Source organism: Biomphalaria glabrata, chromosome 13, assembly GCF_947242115.1.
Source record: "Biomphalaria glabrata chromosome 13, xgBioGlab47.1, whole genome shotgun sequence".
Lineage (NCBI taxonomy): Eukaryota > Metazoa > Mollusca > Gastropoda > Planorbidae > Biomphalaria > Biomphalaria glabrata.
This window is the reverse complement of record NC_074723.1, coordinates 813,430-827,435: the sequence shown is the minus strand read 5'-3', so window position 1 is coordinate 827,435 and position 14,006 is coordinate 813,430. Positions and strand designations below refer to the sequence as shown.

Genomic DNA, 14,006 nt, shown 5'->3' with positions numbered 1-14,006 from the left:
CGGTCGCCATGCCTCGATATGTAGATCTAGATTTAGTTTATTTGTGCATGAATTAGTAGACATATGTCAAACCTATACCTTGGAATAATGTAGAGTTTCTTTTTTTTTCACAGCAAATTGATTTACCAACTTTTTATTGGTAGACCGAACGCTATGCTGTCACAAAAATTTGAACTAAATGATTTATCCAACAGTCATACCAATTTAACGGCCATGCGTGACAGCAGGAGTGGATGTCATGTTAATATGCATGACTAAATGCATAACGCGTAGGACGTAATCATCTTCTTTTTTTGAAGTAACGTCTGTATTATATAAGATAAGAAGATAAGAATGCCTTGGATGGGTTCGTCTTTCTTATGCTGTCTGCTGCTGTAGCTGTAGGGTGGGGGGGATGTCATCGTCCATTCCGCAGGAGGCAACAGAGAAGTCGTCTGTAGGTGTCATCTTGAGACTATACTAGGTGGACAGATCTCAGAGTACTTGAAACTTGCCAGTCAAGGGCATAGAGAAATATGTAAGAAGATTTTCTAAATTATGTTTTGATATGTAAACTTTATTTAAGATAAGATAAGATACGATACAACATAAGAGAATGGACGGACCTGCCATTGAAAGAAGTTCTAACTAAGGCAAAAGATAGAGAGGAATGGAGAAAGACGTCGACGACGGTCCATTAGACTTAGGGATAGATAAAGTTAAAGATAAGATAATGTTTATTAATCCAATCAAGTGGAAATTCAGTTTGACTACAATTGAACACCTCAGCGTAACTACTGTAATAATAACTGTATAGATGCAAAGACAAACAACATTCACGCACGAAAGAATTACACACTCAAAAACAGGCTCTATGAGTTCTACTTCTTTGTACTTCTCAATGACGACAGCTCCTAATACGAGTATTTCAAGCAGATATTATCTGATAATTTATATTGATGGCTAGGAATATATTTATTTCAAAACAAGTTTGTTTTTTTTTGAGGACATATTTAGTCAGATATTAAGAAACAAACATTAATAGCAAAATTGTTTGAAGGGGCGCGGTGGCTGAGTGATTAAGCGCCTGGCTTCCGAACGTGTGGTTCTGAGTTCCAATCTCGGCGAAGACAGAGATTTTCAGTTTCAGGATGTTTGTCCATTCAACTATAATGGGTACCTGACTGTAGTTGGAGAAAGTAAAGGCGGTTTATCATTGTGCTGGCCACATGACACCATGCTCATGTTAGAGACAGATGACATTAACATCATCCGCCCCATAGATCTTGTGCTGGCCACATGACACCATGCTCATGTTAGAGACAGATGACATTGACATCATCCGCCCCATAGATCTTGTGCTGGCCACATGACACCCTGCTCATGTTAGAGACAGATGACATTAACATCATCCGCCCCATAGATCTTGTGCTGGCCACATGACACCATGCTCATGTTAGAGACAGATGACATCCGCCCCATAGATCTTGTGCTGGCCACATGACACCATGCTCATGTTAGAGACAGATGACATTAACATCATCCGCCCCATAGATCTTGTGCTGGCCACATGACACCATGCTCAAGTTAGAGACAGATGACATTAACATCATCCGCCCCATAGATCTTGTGCTGGCCACATGACACCATGCTCATGTTAGAGACAGATGACATTGACATCATCCGCCCCATAGATCTTGTGCTGGCCACATGACACCCTGCTCATGTTAGAGACAGATGACATTGACATCATCCGCCCCATAGATCTTGTGCTGGCCACATGACACCCTTCTCATGTTAGAGACAGATGACATTAACATCATCCGCCCCATAGATCTTGTGCTGGCCACATGACACCATGCTCATGTTAGAGACAGATGACATTGACATCATCCGCCCCATAGATCTTGTGCTGGCCACATGACACCCTGCTCATGTTAGAGACAGATGACATTGACATCATCCGCCCCATAGATCTTGTGCTGGCCACATGACACCCTGCTCATGTTAGAGACAGATGACATTAACATCATCTGCCCCATAGATCTTGTGCTGGCCACATGACACCCTGCTCATATTAGAGACAGATGACATTAACATCATCCGCCCCATAGATCGCAAGATCTGAAAGGGGAAACGTATTGTTTAAACACGAAACACAATTATAAGATAAGAGAATCACTCACACACGCGCAGTGCTTTTTTTTAAAAGTCTTCTTCTCTTTGTTTAAGTCGTTCATTGGACATTTCCATAAAAAGGCGATAAAACTATTTAAAGGTTAGGCCTATATGATTTTTTTACACACTGTAGCACTGTAGAGTTGAATTTTCGAAGTTCGTCCCTTGATAGCACTAAATAAGTCTATTAGAGAGGACAGAAGGCTCAAAAGTAAATCATACATAAAACACTGAACCATAATCTTCAAATACAAAAACAAAATTTAATAAAATACTCTGAAAGACACAAAGATAAAGGCACATTCCTCGTCCCATATGCTAGGACAAATTTGTACAAACACTCCTTCTTCCCTAGTGCTATTAGAGCATGGAATGGGTTGTCTGAGCTAGCCAGGAAAACCAGTGACTTGGCAGAATTTAAGTCATTGGTTAATATGCATGACTAAATGCATGACGCGTAGGACGTAATCATCTTCTTTTTTTTTTTTGAAGTAACGTCTGTATTATATAAGATAAGATAAGGGAGAAAGTCTTTTTTTTTTTTTTAAATCCAATTATGAAATACAAACCTTATCTAAGGGAAAGAATTCCACCTTGCAAGCATATCTCTCGTTAATGTAAAAATTATTTTTTCTTATGCGATATCAAACAAAATAATTAATTACCTATATTCAAATGACTAATTGTTTAATTTTGTTTTTGATTTATTTTTTATTAGCTACAATAAATAATGGTTTCAATTTTCAACTTAATTCGAGAACGGGCGAGGTAGAAATAACATGTTCAATAACCTAAGGGGACGAAACTCTGCATATTTAGCCGTATCTGTGACTACTGATGGAATTAATTTCTCTTGTTAGTTTCAAGCAAAATAATTATTGACAAGTAATTAATAGACTAATCGGATTATGTTGTTGTTTTTTTAGCTGATTCGTGTCTTGTCTTTGCCAAAGAATAATCGTGCAAAGTTTCAACTTGTTCCGAGAGTGGATGCTGGAGAAACAAGGGGGACAAACTTTTTACCAGACAGACAGATGGACAAACAAAGTAAGTTAATATACGCTTTGTAAAAATGGCAACTGACTAGTTTATTAAAGGAGATTTGATACGAAGATCAACTGTCACGCATTGAGCTATTGTTAAAATTATAACTCAATTCTTTTTACTTATCTTATAAATTACTGACGTTACTTCATTAAGAAATATAATTACGTCTAAATAGCCAAGTATGTTAATCAAAGACTAAAAATTCCTTTAAGTTGTTGGTTTTCCTAGCTGATTTAGACAACCCAATACATGCACTAAAAGCACCGAAAAGAAGGAGCACTTGTACGAATTTGTCCTAGCATATGAAATAAGAAATGTGTCTATGTCTTTGTTTCTGAGTTTTGTGTTTCTCTGTATTCTTACCTCATGTCATAGATGTTCTCCTGAATTGTCTGAATTTAGTAATATTTTTTAGTAGGGTAACTCTACTCAAGTGTGAATATTCGTTTGTTATAAAAGGTTACAAGGAGGGTTGCCTGGTGGTGCGGTATGTTCGTTCGGTCGTCTCGATGTTCCTCGGTTCAAACCCTGCCCACTGCCATTCCCCGTCGCCCTGAGGGATGTTTGGACTAGGAAGTAAATCATCTTCAACATCCAAAACAAGTAAAACAATTTACAAACAAACATTTTACAAACAAACATTTTACAGGCAAACATATTACAAACAAACATTTTACAAACAAACATTTTACAAACAAACATTTTACAGACATTTTACAAACAAGCATTTTACAAACAAGCATTTCACAAACAAACATTTTAGAAACATTTTTAGAAACAAACATTTTAGAAACAAACATTTTAGAAACAAACATTTTAAAAACAAACATTTAACAAACAAACATTTTACAAATCTCAAGGCTCAATTTTGCCTCCGTTTCTTTTCTTATTCTTTTGTTAGCAACAGTGAATTCATTGTTAGTGTCAGTGGCGTAGCTGGGAATCTGCCGTTCTTTGGGGGCCCTGGAGTTACTTCTTTGGGGGCCCTGGAGTTACTTCTTTGGGGGCCCTGGAGTTACTTCTTTGGTGGCCCCTGCATTTTGAGTAATATTTAATATTTAGTGTAAAAAAACAAACCCACTCAAAAAGGGGCCACCGACATGTGGCCCCACAATAGCTACGCCTCTGGTTATTGTTTAGTTTATCGTGAAAATCACCATTTGCTATTACAGCAGACGATTATAAGCCATCGCAACTAACCGTGTCGAAAGCCTTGGTGAGATCCACAAAGGCAGCATATATATTTAAGTTCCGCTCTCTGCAGTTTCTTGTAACTGTCGCAAAACAAATATCCAAAAATACCGGCTCTAAAGTCACATTGGTTCTTGTCAGGGTGAGGGTTGCTGGGCATAACTCTAGTGTGTAGTGACGTGCTGAGATCTCTTCTTGCCTCGTAATTATCAAACCTTTGCTCTGGCCACTTCAGCCATCGCGTAGCATTACTTTGTACTAAGTCTATGACACACTTACATGTAAATATATATAACGTAACTCCACAGATGCAGACGAGGAAAGTTTAATCGTAAAAAAATGGGTTAGTCGGTCAAGCAAAACTCATGCAAAGAGCTTTCATGCTACTGATTGAAGTGTGATGCCTCTATAGTTGGAGCAGTTAGACTTGTCACTCCTTTTGTATATGAGAATTGCAGTTTCAAGTTTCTCAAATGGTGAATCATCGAGCTCCTCTCCTATAGCTTTTTTTTTTTTGGAATATTTACCACGGATCCCTCCGAAACAAACCATTTGTCACCAAATAGCAAGCCATAGTGTTCTGTCCAGCAATTTTGTGTATCCGTCTTGCTAGTTAAAAGAGTGGAATCATCGGAAGATTTTAGCGGCGACGTAGTATGGTTACAGTCTGGTAAGATGAGAGCTATAGGCACATATAAACGACTCGTGGAAAGAGCGTGTGTCACCAGTGTTAGCATAAACCCGGATAGTTCAACTTTAAGCCACCATTTACTTCTATGCCCGGACCTTTGACTGCGGAGTGTTACAAGAAGCTTTATAGAGAGATCTGGCTGCATTGTCATTATTGTTTGCAAGAACAGAACAATAGCAGTTGTGCTTTTTCTTTAGCAGTTCTTGAATTTCTTCCTTGTTCTCCTCACACCAGTCTCTATTGGGTTAGGCTGACACGTCACGTGGTAACGTTTTTAGCTGGCTCTAGTTACTAACTGGATCATCTTCCCTAGGGCTTTCTGTGATCAACCTCTAGTATCCCCCTTAATTTCTCTTGTATTTTTGTCATCCTTGAGAATGTGTTGCGTTCATATGCGCTGCCCATTGTAGCTATTCGACAATAAGCAGTAATGTGCATATACTTGGGATGTTTCGTAGCACGCTTCACGGGCAAAAATAAGCGATTGAATCTCGTTTTTTTTTAAATATATATGATTCATCCCTTTATAAAAAAAAGACTTAATTACATCTATTCTTAGGTTTCAAATTATCATTCTTCCCTAGTTCTATTAGAGCATGGAATGGGTTGCCTGAGCCAGCCAGAAAAACCAGTGACTTGGTAGAATTTAAGTCATTGGTTAACAATCATGACTAAATGCATGACGCGTAGGACGTAGGACGTAATCTTCTCTTTTTTTGAAGTAAGGTATGCATTATATAATATAAGTAAAATCCGAAGTAGATGGGTAAAGTTGGTTGTTGTGCTGGCCACATGACATCCTCGTTAATTAGCTATCAGCCATAGAAGCAGATTACTTTTAGATCATTTATATCCCATAAATCGCAAGGTCTGAAAAGGTGTCAATATATTGATATTACATTTAAATACGTAAAATTAGATCAATGAGATCTTAGGAAATGTGCATAGCTATTGTTATTGTCGCAATCGACTTTCAAAAAACTATAAATAATTTTAACTCCCGTTTATTTTTTATAAAACGAATGATGACAAAAATGACAAAATAAATAAATTATCGTTTGTCTTATATTATTATATAAAAGAGAGGTTACTTCAAAAAAGAAGATAATTAGATCTACGTCCGGAAGCTCAAAATTGGAACCAGTGAAATCTGCCCATGTGGAGTATCACCAGAGAATGCAGACCACGTCCTCCAAAACTGCCCTCTTTACCAAGAGGCCAGTATAAGTCATTGGCCCCAAATCACCCCAATAGAAAGGAAACTATATGGAGAGCTCCCTGATTTGGAAACCACTGCGCAGTTCATCTCATGTATTGGTCTACTCATCTGAACACTCCAACATAATGAGAACGAAGAAGAAGATCTACGTCCAACGTGTTTAATGTGCCATTCTAGTCATACGTGTTAATAAGTGACTTAAACTCTGCTAATTCGTTGGTTTTCTTGCTTATTCAGGCAACCCATTTCATTCTCTAATGGCACTACTTTACTCCACTAAAAAAAAAAATTAAGTCCATCTGGAATAACCTGCCCAGTGTGCAGCTGAATTTTCCGGGCTAACATAGGTTTCAACAGCCACACGAGGAAGCACAAAACCCCAGGGCGCCCCCAGACACCTGGATGACAAAAGTGGTCATCATGGAACAACGATGGACAAACTATATGATATATGATTTAGATCTCTTGTATGGCCAACTAAGCGAAGGAAAGCGCTCGCAAGGTGGTCAAAGAAAGCGCTTCAGGGACACCCTCAAAGCTTCTCTGAAGGCGTTCAGCATAGACCCAGGCACCTGGGAGACAGAGGCACATGACAGAGCATCATGGCGTCGCGCTGTGAAAACTGGCGCACAGGTTGCTGAGGAAACCACGATGGACGAACTATATGATATATATGATTTAGATCTAGTCGACATAACGCCATAACTTAATTTTTCGTTTTATTCAAGTCCTTTTTATAAGTAGCATAAAGTTTTTCTTTTCTTCTTCTAATAAAATTGTTATTTAATGAGACCTTAATCCTAATTATACCTAGACAGCGCATATAATTTAATTTATATATCTTATTTTAGTATTTAATACGTACAAATAAAAATAAATAAATAAAATCAGCTGTCGTTGACGCGAAAAATTAAATTATAAACAATTACACCTCTCAACGATTTTCTTTACATGATTGATCCCTTTCCAAATAATTCTTTAATCGTCTCTTTTCAAAAAGATCACTGATTAGTCTAGGTCTAGTTAGTAAACTAAGATCCACCATGACAGTCTAATAACTAGGGGTATTCGATGGGAAGTTTTACCCAAATTACTGGGCCACGGTTGTGGCCATTGATGTTGTGGACTACCTATAATATTCTAAGAATACGTTTTTTAATTGAATTCTAGACTAGACTTACGTCTAACTTACACTGAGTTACATTGATGCCTTCAAACTTCAATCAGACTACACTAACTACAGTGTCTACAGACATTATAGTGATTATACTCAATATAAATATACTGATACTCACTACTCAGTGATAGTATGTGAGAAAACTGTCTAAGATCAGACAGTATGATAATGAGTATGGAGACAGACTGTGCAATGCTCAGAATGCTGGTAAGACCCTTACTAATACTAATAGCAAAAGGACTGAGCCAGCCCTATTAATTCCAGATTATAAATAATTCATGAATATGGAGGTAAATAATTAACAAAATAATTTTTCTTTCAAATCTATTATCTAGCCATGATTAATGATAATGTTTTAAAAGGTCTCCGGTTCGAATCCCAGTAAAGGCTGGGATTTCGGATTTCAGATCTTTAGGTCATTCCACCCTTTGGGTTGGTAGACATATGATACGACAGTTTCTGCGTACTAAGCTGATCCGCCATTTTGTTTGTAAGTTTACATTAGTAGCCTTACTCTGGCTATACTGACTATAGTAAATCTAGATCTAATACAATCGGGTTTAAGTTTCCAAAACAGAATCTCTACTTTGACCTTTTTAGTGCATTAATTTAAACAAAATGCCTAGCTACTGCTGCATAAAAGGGTGCTAAAAAAAAACTCATATACGTCAATAAACAAGAAAGGAATGAGATTTTTTAGCATTCCTAGACGACCTAGGCCTAGAACTTGGCAAGGCTCTAGGGATGAAGAGATTACTTCAAAAAGAGATTACTTCGAAAAGACTTGGCTGTTGCCCTGGGAAGGTTTGGACTACGAAGGAACTTCCAAAATGTAAAACATTTTACAGTACAATTTAGTTGATTTAATTATAATAAGATAAAGTAGTTAGATCTATATTAACTAGATGATACAATAAATAGTTTGTCCATCATGGCTGAGGGCTTTACACTGGGGTTTAGTGCTTCCTCATGTGACTGGTGAAACCTATGTCCACCTATGTTAGTCTGGAATGCTAGTTATACTATATTCTAGTATAAAGACTAGATTTCATATCACTATGCTCCAACAATAGTGTATCACTTACTCCTATGGCTAAAGTCAAAAGTAAATGCTACAGATTTAGATTATATATCTTAACATATAGGATTTATAGGTAAATCTTCTCAGGCTACATTTAGTAGATCTACTGATCTAAATAGTAATTTAAAAAAACAACAATAAAGTAACGTGTAGGTCAAATACAAGTTGTAAGTTAGAAATCTAATCAAGATTCGTATCTAGAAGGTTTTTTCATGGTCTAGATCTAAGACTTAAAACTGTATCTAGAATCTAGAGCTAGATCTAATAATTAATACAAGTCTAGATTATAAACATGCATCTAGATCGTGATAGTATTATAAATAGTCTGTAATTGGTCTAGTTCTAGTATAGAGCTTGAGTCGATATAAATAGATTCTACATAATAGTATACTCTAAACATACATACTAGATCCACACATATAGCATGTGACATAGTACTCGACTCTCAAGCTCTAGCTAGATTGACTAGAATCTTTTAATCTAGATTAGATTTAGATTTAACTTTTTAGAAATGATTTCCACAGGGGATGGGAATGGGCAGGGTTTAAACCCAGAACCATCTGTAAGTCTGAACAGTCCATTGCGCAAAATGCATGACCAGGCAGACATCTTTATTTGAATTAATAACTAAGATACTTTATCAAAAAAACAACTAGTTCTTGGCATCCATTGTTATTCAAACAGTTACATAGTTACAAGAATTGATCTTGAAATAAAATGTTTTTTTTTAATAAACAAGTTAACTTTAAAGACCTTACGATCTATAAGGCAGATGATGTAAAGGTCACCTGTTTCTGTGGACTAGGTTAACGAGGATGTCTTGTCCAGCACAATGACCAACCACCTTACTTTTCCCCAACTAATGTCAAATACCATTTAAATCTGGTTGGACTTAGAGGTATCCCAAAATTCAAAATACCAGTCTTCAACGAGATTGGAACCTGGTACTCCAGGTTCCACTGAGGGTCTCTTGAATGAATAGATCTACAATTTTCATACTAATAGATAAGAAAATAATAATTAATATACAAACAATACTTCAATTCATTTCTTTTATTTCCACAAATAAATGAATGTATTATATGATTTGAATAAATATATCTATATATTAAATTATATAAATATTTCTCATTGGATAGCTTGGATATAAAACAGGTATAAAAAAAATGCACTGTCTCACATTTACATATATATATAAAATAATTTAATTTAACTACTATAATTATGAATGTACAAAAAATATTTTTTTTAACACACATTATTTCAAATATTCTAGGTAAACCTGCCTATGTATTAGCTGATATGTTCAAAATTCATCCCACAACTGCATCTAAGATATTCATATACTGTTTTGGATGTTATGTATGTCAACATGTCCGATTTGATTTTCTGGCCCAATAAGGAGAGTCTCAGGCCCAAAGAAATTATTAGTACTTATGGCAGGAATGTGACAGTAATAAATGACTGTTTTGAAATTTTCATTGAAAGACCTAGCAGCATTAAAGCACAGGCACAAACCTATTCTTCCTGTAAAAAAATATTTGTAAAATGTTTTACATGTTTCGGATGTTCCTTCAGAGTTGAAGATAGTTTACTTCCTAGTCCAAACCTCCCGCAGGACGACGGGGGATGGGAGCGGGTAGGGTTTAACCCTCGACCGTCGATAAATCCGAACGACAGTCCAGCGCGCAAACCACACGACCAGGCAGCCATTCTATTAGCACAACACAGTAAAATATCTGATTGGAATAACACCTCAAGGTGTTGTCTCATTACTTTCAATAAATGAATTAAAAATATTTATACTAAGCTTTATAGTTTCTTTGGATTTAATAGCCTTTACATTTTTATTTTTAGAAGTGATGTTGTTCATAAGAGAATCAAATTTAACTCTTTGTTTTTGATGAGGTGAAGTCAGTCTCAGAAACCTTAGTTGGCAAAACTTTTTTAAGCTCTGATGGATTTATCCAGTAAGATGACAACCTGTATCTAACTTACTCTCTTTTAGTCTGGTGTTGGCTTCCAGCATAAATAAAGTGGCTGCCACATGAGTGCAGGACTCTCCAAGTCCAACTGTACAAGAACAGTGGGCTGATAGAATAATACCATCTCGACTTATCCAGGGCTGCAGTACCTTTTCTGCTAACCACTGAGAGTGAAGAACCTAATGAAAAGAAAAAAAAAATTAAAAATACCTGTTCATATCAAGACATTGGTCTCATATACATGCAAATACAATGAATATCAAGATATTTAGTATAATATAACAATATTTATTACTTACCTTTGCTAGTGGTTTAAAAGCCATAATATCTTGAACCCAACCATCTAGGAACTGGTTGTAAGCTGCTAAACTCTTGTAAGCCTGTAGACATTTTCAAAGAAGGGCAGCAAATCATTTTCTTTATTATGATGGCTTGCTTTCAAAGTGTAAGGATCAATATTATTTATTTCTGTAATTTCCTGACTATATCTTTCTTTGCTCGACTTATCCATGGTAAGTGCCTAAAAGCGTGTGTTGACTGTGCATAGAAACCAGATTTTTACCAACAATATGTGTGCCGTGCCCTGATCACATGACTATGTCTACCAACCTAAAGGTACCTGATGTGATGGGAAGGTAAAGGCGGGTGGTTGCTGTGCTGACAACCTCATTAACCATGGGCCACAGAAACAGATGACCTTTACATCCTCAGCCCCATAGATTGTAAGGTCTGAAAGGGGAACTTTACTTTGATTTACTTTAGTGGAAAAAAAAAGTTTCTTCTTCCATTTTTTATTCATTAAACACTGTTTTATTGTGTTCTTTTCACTCAAAGAACTATAGGACTACTTTTAGCCTTATCAATTTGATGGAGGCGTGGTGGCTGAGTGGTAAAGCTCTTGGCTTCCATGCTGGGGGTCCCAGCTATGAATCCTGGTGAAAACTGGGATTTCTAATTTCTGGATGTTTGGGCGCCTCTGAGTCCACCCAGCTCTAATGGGTACCTGACATTGGTTGGGGAAAAGTAAAGGTGATTGGTCGTTGTGCTGGCCACATGACACCCTCATAAATCATAGGCCACAGATACAGATGACCTTAACATCATCTGCCCTATAGACCACAAGGTCTGAAAGGAGAACTTTTACTTTTTTAATCTGTTTGATATAGTTATATTCAAACTCATTTATGCTTTCACTCATACTAACCTTTATAGATTTATGATTGCCCAATCCATGGTTCAACAAATTTAAAGATCTTACATGGCAGTATGATTAAAATGACAGTCTTTAAAGTCAACTAAAAAAAAAGTGAAATTGAAAAAGATATAAAATGGAAATATTAATTGGGAGCAAATCACAACATTTTGAAATAGAAATGTACCAGCTACATCATGCTAGATGCAATGGATACCAAGTCACAACATTTTGAAATAGAAATGTACCAGCTACATCACGTTAGATGCAGTGAATACCAAGTCACAACATTTTGAAATAGAAAAGTACCAGCTACATCACGGTAGATGCAGTGGATACCAAGTCACAACATTTTGAAATAGAAATGTACCAGCTACATCATGCTAGATGCAGTGGATACCAAATCACATCAGTGTAACTGGCAACTCAGATGTAGACTTCTTGGACAACCAGGGAAGGCTAACACCAACCACCTAGCAGGCTGTGAGCTTCCGTAAGCAAATTACATTTTGAAAAAGAAATCTACCAGCTACATCACTCTAGAACACAGTGCTATATCATATGATTCAGCAGTCAATTCTACAGAAAATTGTCAAAGTAAAAAAGTAAAACAAAAACCTAACTCCAAACAATAAAAACAACAACCTTCAAAGCAATGGAAGAGATCATTTTTCCCTGGTTTCTCTGGACAAAATAAGAGAAATAATAATCCTTACTCAGTTTACTAAAATGGAAACCTAAGAGAGCTACCCACTCAAAACTTAAACCCACAAGTCTGGCACTCAAACTAACTGAAAAGACCTCATTTCATACAAGAATCTCAAAGAAACACCACTTATAAAATATAATTTATGAATCAGTTAAACAGTGCAATGACTCTCTTCCCTGGGACCTAAGCTCTCTTTCTGGTATGAGACAGTATTGAAAACATAACCAAAAAATCTTATCACAATCAGAAAGATCTCAAGAAAATGATGACTATTTTTCTACAAATCTAATAAACCAATAACTAGTGGGTCAATTATACAGATGGATCATCTTAAGAATCCACCAGTAACAGAAGAGCTGTCTTATTCAATAAATGGCTCAATTGAGAAAGATTAGAAAATTTAATTGCCACTGGCGATCTCTCATGCACACTTTCTACTGAATAAACATTTCTTTCTAATGTTTAAAAAAATCTGATGCCTCCTCTATCAAAAAAATCAGGACAGCTCTTATAAATCTCAACAATAATAGCAAGAAAACTGTTCTTCAATGGGTCCCAGCACACTTTCAAATAGAGGAGAAGAAAAATCTGACACTGCCAAAATGGAAGAATAACTAAGCAGTCTTAAATTCCATGGGAGGTGCAGTTGCTAAGTGGTAAAGCACTTGGCTACTGAACCAGGGTGCAGGGTTTGAATCCTGCTGAAGACTGGGGTTTTTAATTTTGGGATCTTTGGGCACCTCTTGAATCCACCCAGCTCTAGTGGGTACCTGACATTAGTTAGGGAAAAGTAGAGGTGGTTGGACACATGACACCCTCGTTAACCATAGGCCACAGAAACAGATGCCCTTTACATCATCTGCCCTATAGACCACAAGGTCTGAAAGGGATACTTTACTTTTTCTTTTCTTAAATTCTACTATATCTGGAAGAGAATAGAAAAAGAAAAAAAGAGTAGTATAAACCAAAAATATAACAGTTGTCACTCAAACATCAGGATTAAGGATATTTGTTACATTCTATCAGGACACAGTCAATGAATTATTTTTCACCTTTGAACAGGGCACAACATAATGAGGCAACACTTATTCTGGATGTTGAAACACATGGCCTTGTTTTATCATGAGGCCCATTCAAAATACTGGCCCCCAACAGTCCTTTAGCATAAAGATTGTATGGAAAGCTGCCTGATCTGAAAAGAATGGAGTTCATCTTCGATAAATATATATATATCTCAACCCTACAATTTATAATGAGAACACAGAGAAAAAAAAACACAAACAGTATGTAATATTTAAGTTACACTTTTGTCACACAGTCTCATATTTGTTTATATTGACTTTAATATTCACATTTATTCAAATAAAATAGCTGTATATTTTATACATTTATCCTTAAAATGTGGTGCAGTATTGGTCACTAGTTCAAATATTTGATGTGTTTAAGGCTATATAAGGTTATAACTATTCCTTTGGCTCACATTGAATTAAAATCATACATTGTAATAATTTTTGTGTGTGTCTACATCCTCTTATTGTTTATTTGTGTTTTTAGGTG

The 14,006-nt window shown here is 36.3% G+C and overlaps 1 protein-coding gene across 1 annotated transcript in view; it reads right to left on the bottom strand.

Annotated features, from left to right (window-relative positions):
• The window catches only part of LOC129922382 (uncharacterized), a 68,752-nt gene extending 54,746 nt beyond the window's left edge, over window positions 1-14,006 (bottom strand). Inside the window, exons 1-4 of the mRNA XM_056008291.1 lie at window positions 13,502-14,006; window positions 11,753-11,843; window positions 10,848-10,928; window positions 10,562-10,727 (exon numbers count right to left, since the gene is read on the bottom strand). Of these exons, the coding sequence (XP_055864266.1) occupies window positions 10,562-10,727; window positions 10,848-10,871 (190 nt within the window). The 5' untranslated portion in view covers window positions 10,872-10,928; window positions 11,753-11,843; window positions 13,502-14,006. The remainder of the gene's footprint in view (window positions 1-10,561; window positions 10,728-10,847; window positions 10,929-11,752; window positions 11,844-13,501) is intronic.